At 54.3% G+C, this 15,130-nt stretch overlaps 1 protein-coding gene across 32 annotated transcripts in view; it reads left to right on the forward strand.

Moving 5' to 3' along the window:
* ABLIM2 (actin binding LIM protein family member 2) overlaps positions 1–12,246 on the forward strand; it is a 200,200-nt gene extending 187,954 nt beyond the window's left edge. For 30 of the 32 annotated variants that reach the window (XR_004437783.1, XM_033213643.1, XM_033213637.1 and 27 more), the window contains one exon: positions 10,470–12,235. Coding sequence is in view for 31 of the 32 variants with exons in the window: in XM_033213643.1 (XP_033069534.1) it covers positions 10,470–10,583 (114 nt within the window). In the remaining variant the exon portion in view is untranslated. Of the gene's footprint in view, positions 1–10,469 lie in introns of all 32 variants that reach the window. The other 2 variants (XM_033213646.1, XM_033213626.1) reach the window with 1 other exon arrangement.
* The last annotated feature ends 2,884 nt before the right edge of the window (positions 12,247–15,130 follow it).

Raw genomic sequence — 15,130 nt, forward strand, 5'->3', positions numbered from 1 at the left:
TGGGAAGTCGAGGGAGCAGAACTTGGTGATGGGAAAGCACCCCAGGTGTGGCTGCCGGCTGTGCGGGTGGGATGGTGACACCCAGCCAGATGCTCTGCACCTGTGAGCGGCAGTCAGTCACTGTGACAGTGGCTTTTGCAAAAAAGGAAAATTTTATGCACAAGACTGCTGAGCAAGGAGACTGGAGAACAAATCTCAAACTTGCCTCCCAGAGAATAGGGCCTAGGGAGGAATAAGAAGTGGGTGATCTAAGGCATGGGAAAGATGGCTGGCTGGTGGGGAAGGTGAGGGCATTGGGATTTTGGGTGAACATGATTGAGTTACATGGTTCTTCATGGGACGTATGTTTAAGAAAAATACAGTGTAGGCCGGGCGCGGTGGCTCAAGCCTGTAATCCCAGCACTTTGGGAGGCCGAGACGGGCGGATCACGAGGTCAGGAGATCAAGACCATCCTGGCTAACACGGTGAAACCCCGTCTCTACTAAAAAATACAAAAAACTAGCTGGGCGAGGTGGCGGGCGCCTGTGGTCCCAGCTACTTGGGAGGCTGAGGCAGGAGAATGGCGTAAACCCGGGAGGCGGAGCTTGCAGTGAGCTGAGATCCGGCCACTGCACTCCAGCCCGGGCGACGGAGCGAGACTCCGTCTCAAAAAAAAAAAAAAAAAAAAAAAAAGAAAAAGACAGTGTTAGCATGATCCAAGAAAGGTGTTTTTGGCCCTCTGAAGTCGGGCATTCGCTCAGGCCTACTTGAAGGGCTCATGGTCTCTACTGACTTAAAATGGACAAGAGCTAACTGTAAGTTCCCAAAAAACAACTTTAAGCAACCATTACTATAGCAATCCACACATTAGAGGTGTTATCTGTAAGGGAGCTAGTGGGAATTTAGTGATGTATTTTTTGGCCACATGACTTTTAGCTATATAGGTTAAAAAATTAAGGCGCGAGTGACTAGAAGCAAGCAGGCAGATTAAGTTTGGAGTCCCAATCAGATGCGTCCCTCAGTTTCAAGGGTGGATGGAGCGGCCAGCACCTAGTGGAGCAGCACGTGGGCAGATGTGATTAACACCCACTGATGGGGCATGGCCAAGGAGACGCAAGATGCCCAGCCGCACAGCGGTGAAAGGTGCCATGCAGCACATGGTAGGTGTTGAGCTAGTGTGGATACATACAGAGGAGTATGGAGAAGCCATGATCATCCTCTTCCACTCTGAGAGGGCTGTCCTATGGAAGAGGGTCAGATGAATCAGGTGGCGCCAACACGCAGAGCGGGATTCAGCACACGGAGCTCATAAGAGGCAGAGCTGAGATTCAAGCTAAGGTGCTGCTGGCAGCCACTGCAACATGCTGTCTTCTGAGTTAATTACAGTGTGGAAAATGCATTTTTTTTGAGACAGGGTCTCACTCTGTCACCTAGGGTGAAGTGCAGTGGCACAATCACAGCTCACCATAGCCTCAGCCTCCTGAGCTCAAGTGATCCTCCCACCTCAGCCTCCTGAGTAGCTGGGACTACAGGCATGTGCCACCACACCCAGCTAATTTTTTACTTTTTGTAGAGACAGGGTCTTACTATGTTGCCCTGGCTGGTCTTAAATTCATGGGCTCAAGTGATCCTCCCACCTCAGCCTCCTGAGTAGCTGGGACTACAGGCATTTGCCACCACACCCAGCTAATTTTTTACTTTTTATAGAGACAGGGTCTTACTATGTTGCCCTGGCTGGTCTTAAATTCCTGAGCTCAAGTGATCCTCCCACCTCAGCCTCCCAAAGTGCTGGGATTTCAGTCATGAGCCACTGCGTCCAGCCTGAAAATGAATTTCTAACCTGTCTTAGGTGCCCCCAACTTCCCAGTACAGACAGGCATTTTGCTCCTTAGATAGGAAAGTGTATCAACCAGGGTTTTCCAGAGAAACAGAACCATTAGGTGGATGAATGGTAGGTGGATGGATGGATAGATGGATAAGCAGATGCATGGGTGGGTGGATGGATAGGTTGGTGGATGGATGGGTGGGTGGATGGGTGGGTGATGGATGGGTGGATGGATGGGTGGGTGGATGGATGGGTGGATGGGTGGGTGGTGGATGGATGGATGGATGGATGGATGGATGGATAGATGGATGCATGGGTGGGTGGATGGATGGGTTGGTGGATGGATGGGTAGGTGGATGGATGGGTAGGTGGATGGATGGGTTGGTGGATGGATGGGTAGGTGGATGGGTGGGTAGATGGATAGGTAGGTGGATGGGTGGATGGATGGGTGGGTAGATGGATGGGTGGGTGGATGGATAGGTGGGTGAATGGATGGGTGTATGGGTGGGTGGGTGGGTGATGGATGGATGGATGGATGGATAGATGGATGCATGGGTGGGTGGATGGATGGGTTGGTGGATGGATGGGTAGGTGGATGGGTGGGTAGATGGATAGGTGGGTGAATGGATGGGTGGGTGGGTGGATGGATGGATGGATGGATGGATGGATGGATAGATGGATGCATGGGTGGGTGGATGGATGGGTGGATGGATGGATAGATGGATGCATGGGTGGGTGGATGGATGGGTGGATGGATGGATAGATGGATGCATGGGTGGGTGGATGGATGGGTTGGTGGATGGGTGGGTAGATGGATAGGTAGATGGATGAGTGGATGGGTGGATGGATGAGTGGGTGGATGGGTGAGTAGGTGGGTGGGTGGGTGAATGGGTGGGTGAATGGGTGGGTGGGTGGATGAGTGGGTGGATGGGTGGGTGGAAGGGTGGGTGGATGGACTGGTGGATGGGTGGTTGGGTGGGTGGATGGATGGATGGGTGGGTGGATGAGTGTGGATGGATGGATGGATGGATGCATGGATGGATGGATGGAGGAGTGAATGGATTGGTGGATTGGTGGATGGGTGGATTGGTAGATGGATTGGTGGCTGGGTGGATGGATGGATGGATAGATAGATAGGTAGATAGATAGATAGATAGCCACAGCCATATACTAATAAATTTATTTTAAGAACTTGGCCCACACAATTGTGCAGACTGGCAATTCTGCAATGTGAAGGGCAGGCCAGCAAGCCAGGGACTCAGGCAGGAGTCAATATTCCAGGCTGGGCTTCTTCTCTGGGAAACCTCAGTATTTATTCTTCAGGCTGTCAACAGACTACATGAGGCTCCTGCATTATTGAGGGCAATCTCCTTTTCTTGCAGTCAGCTGACTGCCAATGTGAGCTGCATCTACAGCACACTTTCACGGCAGCATCTAGACTAGTGCATGACCAAACAGCCAGGCCCCACAGCCCAGCCACGTCAACACGTACAATTCAGCCGTCTCAGAACGCAAGGTGAATGGGTGGAAAGGGACTTCTTGTCTGGCCTGAGGCCCTCCCGGGTCTGTGGCTTGAGGATTCGCACTCTGAGACCTTTCTGCTTGCTTGGCAGGGCAGGGCAGAGCAGGAAAACAACGCTGTAACCACAGGAGCTTTTGTAAACTGCACACTTAGTCATAAATGCCATTGCTCTTAGGCTAAAAACCAAACTGCTTAACACAGTCCAGGGCTCTGCAGGGCCTATCCTGTCCTCACCTTTCCCTGCTCAGGTCAGACACCTCAGCTTTCTTCTTCCCTTTTTTTTTTTTTTTTTTTTTTGAGACGTAGTCTTGCTCTGTCACCCAGGTGCTGGAGTAGAGTGGCACAATCTCAGATTACTGTAACCTCCACTTCCCTGGTTCCAGTGATTCGCCTGCCTCACCCTCCTGGGTAGCTGGGACTACAGGCATGTACCACCACGCCCGGCTAATTTTTGTATTTTTAGTGGAGACGGGGTTTTGCCATGTCAGCCAGGCTGGTCCCGAACTCCTGATCCACCCACCTCAGCCTCCCAAACTGCTGGGATCACAGGCGTGAGCCACCATGCCCAGTTGACACCTCAGCTTTCTTATGCTTCCCCCAGCAGCCAAGGTTCCTCCTGCCCCAGGCCTTTGCACACCCACTTTATTCTTCCTGGAATTCATTTCCTACCTGCCATCCCTCACCCTAAACACACATACACACACACACACACACACAGCAAGGGGAGCAGCTCATTGCTGGAGTCTGTTATGCCCAGACCGTTTATTCCCCGAAGAAGACCACCAGAGTCCAGAGTCAAAGCCAAGCGGCAAGGATCTTTAATGCAAGTTCGAACTTGGTCCCTCCGTTCTACAACATACAAGAGGGCCCCGAATGATGCATGTGCCTGCTTTTTATAGCCCGATGCATACAGGATATGTAAGGTTACAGAGGTACAAAGGAATTCTTTTGGTTGCAGCATCACAACTGGTAATTGGTTAATACAATTAACAGTTTTCTATTTGTTCCCGCGCATTTAGTAAAACTACAAATGGTTGTGACCTTATCAGGGGCTCTCTAGGTGGTGTTTCTGAGATGTGTGGGGAGTGGGATGTGTTTGCGTTGGGCTCAGGAAGTTGGGACAAAATAGAGGATTGTGTTTGTACTGGGCCCAGGACTAAGATATGTGGCAGACACTGGTAATTAGAGCAGGACAGAGACTTTCACAACGTTTGTCCTTACAATGTCTGGAGTCTATAGATAACCTAATCGGTTAGGTCCGGGGCCGATCTTTAACTAGGCTCAGGGCGCCGCCCAGGCTGTTTGCCTGTGGACTTCATTTCTGCCTCTTAGTCTCTTCATTTGATCTCTTTCAGAGTCCTGTGGTTTCTTGAACTGTCCTCTTATAGGCCCTGAGGCCAAATGCACACCAGGGTTTGCTCAAGCAGTGAGAGCTCAAACTGTTGGAATGTGCCTGTAAAATGAGGGCCCCACGTGAAAGAATATCTCCTTTGTTTAAACTCATCCAACTGGTCTGATGGGACGGTGTGTCCTAGTAGACTGAGGGTGACAGTCGGAGGTTTGGAGCCACATGCGTGTGTCTGAGAGATAGGTTTGCACCAGAATCCCGGACCTGAGGGCCTCCCTGGCCAAGACAAGGAAGAGAAACACAAGCAGAACTGTGTGGCTGGGAGAAAGTGTCGGGAGTCAGGACAGTGGCGGGCAGACGCCAAATGCAGGGGCCTCGTAGGCCAGGACAGTGGTAGGGGAGCCCCGTGGCGCCACAGCAGAGAGCAGGACAGGCAGTGGAAGCTGGAGGTGTTGGGAGGCAGCGCTGCAGAGGGGAGCCCAGATTTAGATTCACAGATGCAGACAAGACATCTTGTCCCTCAGTGAGGATGGGACAGTGCTGTGAGCAGACAGGCCTGTGCTCACCCTCATGGTGCTGAGAGCCAGAGAAGGTCAGCACTGACTCAGCCTTGAGGGACACAGCATGGCCCCAGGGCCTGCTTGGTGAGCGTAATCCAGGAGGGCCTCCAGGAGGAGGGGACACTTGAGTCAGGACCAGTAGGATGAGGAAGAACTGCCAGTGAATGGGAGAGGGAGCACTGCGTGGTGCTTCCCCTGGGGTTCCTCAGCACACCGTGGAGCAGAGGAGCGGAGGAGAGGTGTGCAAGGCTGTGGAGGGGTAGGGTCCTGGGGCCACCTGATAGCCATGACATTGCCCCGCTAAGCCACTGTCCCCTCTCTGCCCCATAGGCTGTGGGGAAGGTCCCAAGGTGTGGAGGGAGAGCTTGCCTGGAGGGACAGTGGCCACCATCATTATGACAGTGATGTCGCTGTAGGTCCTGTAGGGACCTCCTGCGGAGACGGCTGGAACTTTGGGGCCTCTCCCAGGGGCGTCTGAGATTGGTGGGGTCAGCGGAGCTGGAAGTCCCCTGAGGGGACTTAGGGCTGGAGATTGGTGGGGGAGTTGGCCGGGACAACCTGTGCCTGCTGGAGTGGAGGCGGCACAGGTCCCCGAGGCTTCACAGCAAACCTGACATGGCCCTGGAGGTCCAAGTGGGAGGCAGGAAGTAAGGGTGGAGGAAAGGTCAAGCCACCTAGCCTGACTCCCAGGTCTGGCTCTGCCACTTCTTGGCTATGTGACCTTGGGCAAGTCACACAGCCTCTCTGAGCCTGGGCTTCCTGAGGCGGTCCCCCTGCCATGCTGCAAAAACACCTCCTTGCAGGATGTTCCCTGGGGAAACCAGCGCACCTCAGCAGTGAGGCCGCCCCACCCTCTGCAAAGACACCCACCCCAGGCTTCCTTCCTTCAGCTGTGCTTGGCCTGCGCAGGCCCTGGGGGTGAGGTGCACTCCTGCAGGGCCTTCAGGAACCTGGGGCCAGAGGAGCTGGCTTGAGGCCAGAAAGCTGGCCCGGCCTCTGGGGTCAACTGGTCCTCACCCATCCTGCCTGCCCTGGCAGACCCATGGAGGAAGCCTCCCTGCCTGTGGCCGAGTGAGATTGAGTGCCAGTTCTGCAGCTGGCCATGGGGTGGGGAACTTTGAGCCCTTCTCACCCAGGAGGCAGTGGAGACTCAGCCAGGTGAGGTGTGACACTCAGAATCCCATAGCTGGAGCCCAGAGTTATGAACAGACCCCTGCTGGGGATAGCCCCTTATGTGACCCTCACCCAGTCTTCCAATACCCAGGCAACCAAGTTCTGTTCTCACGCTGCAGACAGAAAACAGGACTGGAGCCTGGGGAGAGGTGGTCCCTGCCAGCCCCCTAGACCCCTGACCCCAAGTCCTGGGCCCTGTAGGCCACATATGAGTGGCCTGGCCCAGCCCAGCCCATGTGCTCAGGACACCCCGGCCCCTCCCTGTTGCTATGGTCTGCCAAACCAGGCTACTCCCCAGGGCCCCTGGTGATGCAGTGTCCCAGTCCCAGTGCCACACTCCCAGAGAAGGTAACCATTCACAGCAACTTCAGAAGCCGCCCAGGTGCTCCCTCCAACACCTCAGCCGCACCACCCCTCCACCGCCCCTCACAGTCATCCCCAAGGGTACCTCTGCTTCCCACACCCACCTCCCAACACCCTGCCAGCCTTCCTGCTTGCCTGCCAGCTCCAAGTCTTCCTCGAATCGCCCTCCCCAGACGCTCCCACAGCCTGGAGCCCATGGTGTCATCCTCACACCTGCCTTTCTCTCCCTCCCCAGCATGCGGGGCATGACTGCCCACTGTCTGCTCCGTCTCCATTTCTCCCTCCTGTAGCAAAGACCTGACCCCAGCTAAACCCAAGAGACCATTCACTCACCAGTCTTCCTCCCTTTAAATACGCAATTGCAGATGGTAGGGGGCACTGCCCAGCCATCCTGCCACACCACCCCCCTGACACCTCTCTGCCTGCCAGCACCTTTGTGCCCCTCCCCTAGCCTCCCCCAGCAGGAAGCAGGAATGTGGCCACAGGGGGGCCTGCCCCAGGCGCCAGCACTGAACTCTCCTGCCCTTCGCCCTTCGGTGTCAGCCTCCGGTCCTTTACATGTTTACTTATGTGTCAGTTCACCACCCCAGCCTACCCCTGCCAGAGGCCTTATGTCTCTGGCTTTCCATGTCTGAAACAAGGTCAGTATCACCAGGTCTTGGATAAAGCTAGAAATGATTTTCCTTTTTCGTTCCTTTGATCGCATTTGTCTTGATTGTTCCACCGTAATTCAGAAGATGGTGATTTGGTACCTGTGAGTGCAGGGCTGCTATCTTAAATGACACATTGAGTGTCTTAAATGTCTTAAGAGACACGGTCTGAAATGACAATTCTGTTTCTGTGGACTGGCTGATGGATTTCTCAGCACCAAGAAACCCTGATCTCAGCACTATGCAAGTGGTTCATTTCTGGCAAGCACCGGGATTCTTTTCCTCTTCGCAAACTTGAGATAGCAGCAGGCGGCCGAGGGCCTCTTCTTGGCGGACTTGCTGGATATACTGTGTGTGTGTGTGTGTGTGTGTGTGTGTGTGTGGTGTGTGTGATAGAGAGAGACAGAGAGAGAGAGAGAGACTGACTCTGGGCCTAGATTCAACTAAAACATGGCATTCTGGGGGATTTCCTGAGTCCCTCCTCCAGATCACCCCAACTACTGGGGCTCCAAAATCCAGTGCATACCTCACAGATTTGGTGACTTTTGCGAAATGCGTGAATGGCAATGGTTTACACTTTTCATAGTTGACCAAATGTCTCCACTTCCATTTTCTCTTTTGCTAATCACAGTGATTCTAATATAGCACTTGAGTTTTTTGTTTGTTTGTTTTTTGAGACAGGGTCTCACTATGTCACCCAGGTTTGAAGTGCAGTGGTGTGATCACAGCTCACTGCAGCCTGGACCCCCGGGCTCAAGAGATCCTCCCACCTCAGCCGCCTCAGTGGCTGGGACTCCAGGTACACGCCGGCGCACCCGGCTAATTTTTGTAATTTTTGTAGAGATGGGGTCTCGCCATGTTACCCAGGCTGATCTCAAACTCCTGAGCTCAAGTGATCTGCCCGCCTTGGCCTCCCAAAGTGCTGGGATTACAGGTGTGAGCCACTATGCCCATCCAAATTGACCATTTTAACTATTTTATTTTATTTTATTTATTTTTTTGAGATGGAGTCTTACTCTGTCACCCAAGCTGGAGTGCAGTGGTGTGATCTCGGCTCACTGCAACCTCTACCTCCTGGGTTCAAGCGATTCTCCTGCCTCAGCCTCCTGAGTAGCTGGGATTACAGGCATGCACCACCATGCCCGGCTAATTTTTGTATTTTTAGTAGAGATGGTGTTTTGCCACATTGGCCAGGCTGGTCTTGAACTCCTGACCTAAGGTGATCCACCCACCTCGGCCTCCCAAAGCGCTGGGATTACAGGCGTGAGCCGCCACCCCCGGCCCATTTTAACCATTTTAAAGTGTGCCATTCAGTACCATTCACTGCATTCACATTCACAACATTGTGCCACCAGCCCTACTCTCCAGCTCCAGAACATTCCAGCTCTGGAACATTCCAGCTCCGGAACATTTTCTTCACCACAAGAGGAAACCCCATACCCATTAAACAGTCCCTCCCCATTCCTCTCTCCCCCAGTCCCTGGCCACCATGAATCCAGGCTCTGTCTCTATGGACTTGCCTGTTCTGGACATTTCAGAGAAGTGGAATCGTACACTATGTGGTCTTTGGTGTCTGGCTTCCTTCACAGAGCCAGCAAGCATGTTTGGGGCTTGCCTACGCTGTGGCATGTGCTGGAACCTCACGGCCTTTTAAGGCTGAAGGGTATTCCGTCACATGGACATGCCACATTCTGTGTATCTGTTCGTCCATTGGTGGACACCTGGCTTGTTTCCACGTTGCAGTGATTTTGAGTAATGCTGCTAGGAACGTGGGCGAATCATCTGTCTAAGTCCCTGTTTCCCATTCCTCCGGGTGTCCGTCCAAAAGTGGATGGCTGGGGCGTATGATAACTGTGTGGAACATGTCGCAGAACTGTGGAAGACTGCTCCCACATAGCTGCACTGAAGCCGTACTTTTCAGAGGGCAGCAGACAGGGATTCCGGGCAGAGCCTGGCCTCTTCCTGCCACTAGCCTTCTCCAGCCTCCTTCCAGTTCCTCCTCTCAGCCCCGCCCAGGCAAGGCAAGGGAAGCATCCCTGTGGATGGAAAGCCCCAGGCTCCCTGGAAAGGCTCCTCATGGGAGGGGACGCCTGAGCTAGCTCTGAGGGATGTGGGGTTTCTCAGAGCCTGCTGAGGAAGACAGGCAGGAGAGTAGGGGTTGCAGGCCCTGCAAGGCAGAGCTAGAAGGCAGGTGGCTGCTTGGCGAGGAGCTCCACAGAGCTTGCGGTGGCTGAGGTCATACTAACACATGTGGCCAGCACCCACAGGTACAGTCCACAGCCAGTGCTGGCCTATGTCCACGCCTTCCTCCCCACAGCCCCAGGGTATGGGCTCTAGGGGACCTCATTACACAGATGAGCAGACTGAGGCTCCAGGGGCTAACTCACTCCTATGGCATCCCAGAAGCACTGGCATCCACGCCCTGACCACCAAGCTGTGTGCCTCTCCACGGTGACCCCAGACAAGAAGCTGGGCTCAGAGAGGCGTAACAACTCTCTCACGCTCACACACCAGGGCCTTCCGGTGGAGGGAGGGTTTGCGCCCGGGCCTGGGCCTTGCCTGGCATCGTTGCTCACTGTCCACATCCCAGCCTCCTGGGCTATGAAGTCCAGGGAGTTAAACCCTCCACCTCCTGCTCTCAGATGGCAGCTGTGACTGCTCACTGAAGTAATGAATATGACCGCTAAAGGAAATCTATAAAAGCTCAGACATCCGCGGGCAGGTAGGAGTCCTGGTTCAGGATGTGTTAATGAACTCAGTCTGCAGCAGCAGATGCCTTTGTAGGGGTCAAGAGCGGAAGGTTCTGGCTCCAGCTCCACCACTGGGTGCTGTGTGTTCCCTGTGTGTCCCTGACAGGGTCACCGTCCCTGAACTCAGTTATTTCACTGCAGAGAGGGTGCCAGGAACCGCCAGGAGGCCGGGCACGCTGAGGGCCACCCCGTCCTCAATGCAATCCTGCCCCTGCATTGCTTGGCGGCAGCACATGGCCCAACAGTGTCCCTTGCTGCATGCTAACTGGTCCCTTCTGTTTTGCCTTTTTGTTTGAAGAGACACTTGTCGCCCGAGGAGTTCCAGGAAGTGTTTGGGATGAGCATCGAGGAGTTTGACCGCCTGGCCCTCTGGAAGAGGAATGACCTTAAGAAGAAAGCCCTGTTGTTCTGACAGCTGCCAGCCTGCCCCACCGGTGTGTGCCAGGCGCCAAGGCGAGGGGTCTCTGGCAAGCACCACGCACACCCCTCCCACATACCTTGCTCTGGCTTCTCTGTGTCGATGGGGTGGGCGGGAGGGGGCTCCCCCAGCAGGTGCAGCCCCTGTGCCTGCCGGCGACGCTCCTGCCCGTAGTTTAGGGCCGAGACCGCTAGCTTCACACCACCCTTCCCCGCTGTGGCTTGGTGTCAGGGAGAGGCTGCAGAGTGGCTATGTCGGGCATTAGACGGAGCACACAGGTGGCTGCAGCCCAGTCTACCTTCCCAGCATCCTCGAGGTGCCCTGGCCCTGGTGCTAGGCATGTGGCGGACAGAGGTGGCTGAGACGTGAGCTGTGAGACTTGTTGATGACAGGTGCTGACACCATTGTTGGGGGTGGGCACACGGCCCTTCGGAGCCTGGGCAGCCTGGCCTCACAGGTGGACTCGCAGACAGGGCAGGGAGCGTCCGGGACAGTGCCAAGAGTGGGGTGTGTGATTTTTGCAGGCGTCTGTGATGAGTCTCTTTAGGGACAAATGTCAACAAGGGACAAGACAGGGCACCTTCCGCCAGCGCCCCTCCATGCGCTGCATTCCTCTTCCAGATCACCCCCTAGATGCCTACACAATATCTTTAAAGTAACACAGAAGTTTTTATTTTATTAAAAAGTATAGCCTACTTACACGCGAGATGACATATATAGAGTTTAATTTTACAGCCCCTCCGCAGGGGAGCGACCTCCAGCCTTATTCTCCACCGCTTGAATCTGTGTGGTTTCAGTCAGTTCTTGGTGTGGTCCTCATACATAGAGCTCCCTGTCTGCTTTCTTTTTTCTTTCTTTTTTCTTTTTCTTGTCACACAGGTAACCTTAAAGACAGACCCCTCTAAATAACGCTTTGTAAATACACGTGAAGTAGAGCCGCCACTGTTTTCCTTGCGGCCATTTTTCCAAATCTTAGAGAGAAAACATCCTCCTCTGACGGCCAAAGCCCCAGAATCAAGGGTTTCCATGTACCCGGCCTGACACCCGACGCAGCTCTCAGTGCAGCATCCTTGTGCTGCGGCTGGCGGTGTCTTAGCCTGAAACAGAAACCCCACCCGCCCCAGGAGCGATATGCTCCCTGAAACAGACAACCACACGCTGTTGGGGAGACCAGGATGGAGATGGGATGGAGATATTGCTCTTCTCATCTTCAAAGCCAGCAGGGTTGGAGTAGGAGGCTGGCCGGGCTCCCCAAGCGAAGGCGTTGGTGTCCGTCATTAGGCGTGCGTTAGGGTCAGCGCCGGCCGCCACAGGATGCGGATAAGCGCGCTGAGAGGTGGATGAAACACCAAAGTCTGTTTCCCCGTCCGCAGTGGGTGTTGCCTCTTTGTGTGTGTCCCAATGTTCCTGCCTGTGAGTCGGCCTGACTCCGCTTCCTTAGCGCCCATGACACGCCAAGTCCCGTTTCGCACTCGGCTTCTTACCCGCCCGGCTCGGCTAGGGACGGGGAGTTTTTAGCACCTAATATGCTTCCTGCCGTTGAGCAATCTGAGCCTGAGCAACTGGAAACCCCCATTTCTCATTAGTGCAATGTCATGTCTGATCCCAGGAAGCCTGGAAAATAAAAGACGATGCATTATAACTTGCGGAAGTACAAGACCACTTGTTATGAACTTGTGTGATTTGAAAGGCAAGGCCCCTTCTGCAAGTAGTGCTTGGGGAGGGCACCCGTTCACCCGTTCCAGGCATAGCGCTGGGTGTGTTCACAGGGCAGGCGAGGCCTTGGGGAGGGGCCAAGTGTTCCCACTGGACATTCCCCAGAGGCAGCTTGCACAGATGCAGTCCTGGGCCTTCACCAGGGCCAGGCCCTCTGCTGATGGCAGTGACGAGGGAAACCTGATACACACCTGCCCCGGAGGTTGGGGAGACAAGGACAGCAAGGCTGATCGCTGCTCTGTGGAGCTGGCCCCAGGGAGGTCCCAAATACACCACCAGGTCAGGGGAAGCTTTCTAGACAAGATGCTGCCCAAACTAAGTCCTGGCAAATGGGAGATAAGGGAATAAACACTCCCCAGTAAGGGCAGGGCATTCTGGGCAGCTGGAACAGCAGTAGCAGAGGCGCTGAGGCTGGACACAGCCTCCCAAGTTCTGGAAATTTTGGTGGCTGCTTGTGGCTGAACACAGGGCCAAGGAAAAGGGTGGAAGGAAAGAGACTGGAGGCAGGGCTCCCACATGGGATTAAACAGTGCCCTGCTGAGATAAACATCTCATCATCGCTAATCTTATTTCAATGACATTCATGATTCTTTCTAACTTTGGGTCTTCCCCACAAAAGCTTGTCCATACACACAACCTGCCACCACCGTCTACCCAGTTACACACTCAGAAATCAGCATTCTCCTCGGTTTCTTACCCCAGGCCCAAGGACAACTGTCCACAAGCCCTGGTAAGTGCCGCCTCCCAAGCATCAGCCTACAGCTCTCCACCTGCACAGACGTCCCCAGTGGGGCAAGCTGAGAACAGGAGGTGGCACTCTGACCCATGACCCTAGACACAGGAATAAGCCTGGTCTGGCCCTGGCAGCCAGGACGTGCAGGCACCCTGGCCACACTCAGGCCGCTCCTCCACTACAGCACAGCCTTCCTCTGCCATCTGCTCCCACACTTGCCCCTGGGCAAATTGTGTCCACCCAACACCAGAGTGATGCTTTGAAAACATCAGTCAGATCACACCAAGCTTCCAGCGGCCTTCTGCGGCTTCAAGAGCCAGGCCTTGTGTGACCCCCACTTGCCATTCCCGCCCACCCCCCCGCCCCTGTGTTTGTCCCCATGGTCACAGTCCCAAACTGTGGCTCTCTCTGAGTTCTTCAGACACCAAGCCTGCCGGTTTTCACCCACGATCTCCCTCCTGGGGGAGCTCTGCTTCTTCTCAACACAGGGCCCCTCCCTCCCTTCTCAGTTCAACTCAGAAGCTCCCCCCTCAGACAGGGCCCTCCACTGACTTTCCAAATTGCCACCTATCCCGACGTTCCTCAGGGTACCTCCTCATGCCCTCTGTGTGTCAGCAGTTTCTTCTATTTTATTTTATGTTATGTATGTATGTATTTATTTGAGACTGAGTCTCACTCTGTCACCCAGGCTGGAGCGCAATGGCGTGATCTCAGCTCACTGCAACCTCCACCTCCCGGGTTCAAACGATTCTCCTGCCTCAGCCTCCCGAGTAGCTGGGATTACAGGTGTGCATCACCACACCTGGCTAATTTTTTGTATTTTTTAGTAGAGACGGGGTTTCACCGTGTTAGCCAGGATGGTCTTGATCTCCTGACCTCGTGATCCGCCCTCCTCGGCCTCCCAAAGTGCTGGGATTACAGGCGTGAGCCACCGCGCCCGGCCCACAGTTTCTTCTTTCTCGCTTTATTGACCATTTCTGTCCATCCAACGCTAAGCCCGAGAGGGCTGGCGACTTTGTAACCGTGCTCTATGAACTGGAAATGTCTTTGGAGTATATCCTAGCAAGGCTGGAGCCCATCTGGTTTCTGTGCTTTCCCCAAAGAGTCTCATGGCGCTCGTGCTTTTAGAACAGTGCTGTCCAATCGCACTGCCCATGGTGACGAGGACATTCGACATCCGCACTGTCCAACATGCCAGCCACCAGCACTTGAAATGCAGCCGATGTGAGTGGAACTGAGATTTCTTTTTTTTTTTTTTTGAGACGGAGTCTTGCTCTGCCACCCAGGCTGGAGTGCAGTGGCCGGATCTCAGCTCACTGCAAGCTCCGCCTCCCGGGTTTACGCCATTCTCCTGCCTCAGCCTCCTGAGTAGCTGGGACTACAGGCGCCCGCCACCTCGCCCGGCTAGTTTTTTATATTTTTTTTTTAAGTAGAGACAGGGTTTCACCATATTAGCCAGGATGGTCTCGATCTCCTGACCTCGTGATCCGCCCGTCTCGGCCTCCCAAAGTGCTGGGATTACAGGCTTGAGCCACCGCGCCCGGCCAGAACTGAGATTTCAATGTAACTCTTTTAGAGTTCAGGAGCCACATGTGGCTACTGGCTGCGTACTAGACAGTGCAGTGCCCTGAGGATTAGAAACTGCTGCTGCCCTAAGCTTAGATGTGCATGTCCACAGGCCCTGGGATCTGTCACTCTTGTCTCACAACAACTGTTCATTGGTGCCTGGTCTATAGGATCCATTGAGAATGCACTTGCCGAGCATGTATCTGTGCCCGGCACTGCCCTGGGTGCAGGGGTGTGCTTGGCACAGTTCTTGCCCTCCAGACTCATGACGTCTGCCATCTGAACCTCAGAGCCCCAGGTTCTAAGCCAATTTGGCTCAGTCTTCCATGCCAGTCTTTGTGTCTGCCAGTGGCACCAACCTTCCCAAATCAGCACCACCCTGGGCCTGTGTGAGGAACTCCCAGGAGAGATGGGCAGGGCAACATCGGTGCCTTCAGGGCCTCTGTCCTCAGCCCTTCTCCCCAGGGCAGCTGTGTGCATTCCAAGCTACTTAAATAGGAGCCAAAAGCTTCAGAATTCACTGCAG

The sequence above is a fragment of the Trachypithecus francoisi genome, unplaced genomic scaffold (genome assembly GCF_009764315.1).
Source record: "Trachypithecus francoisi isolate TF-2019V2 unplaced genomic scaffold, Tfra_2.0 Lachesis_group1, whole genome shotgun sequence".
In the NCBI taxonomy this organism is placed as follows: domain Eukaryota; kingdom Metazoa; phylum Chordata; class Mammalia; order Primates; family Cercopithecidae; genus Trachypithecus; species Trachypithecus francoisi.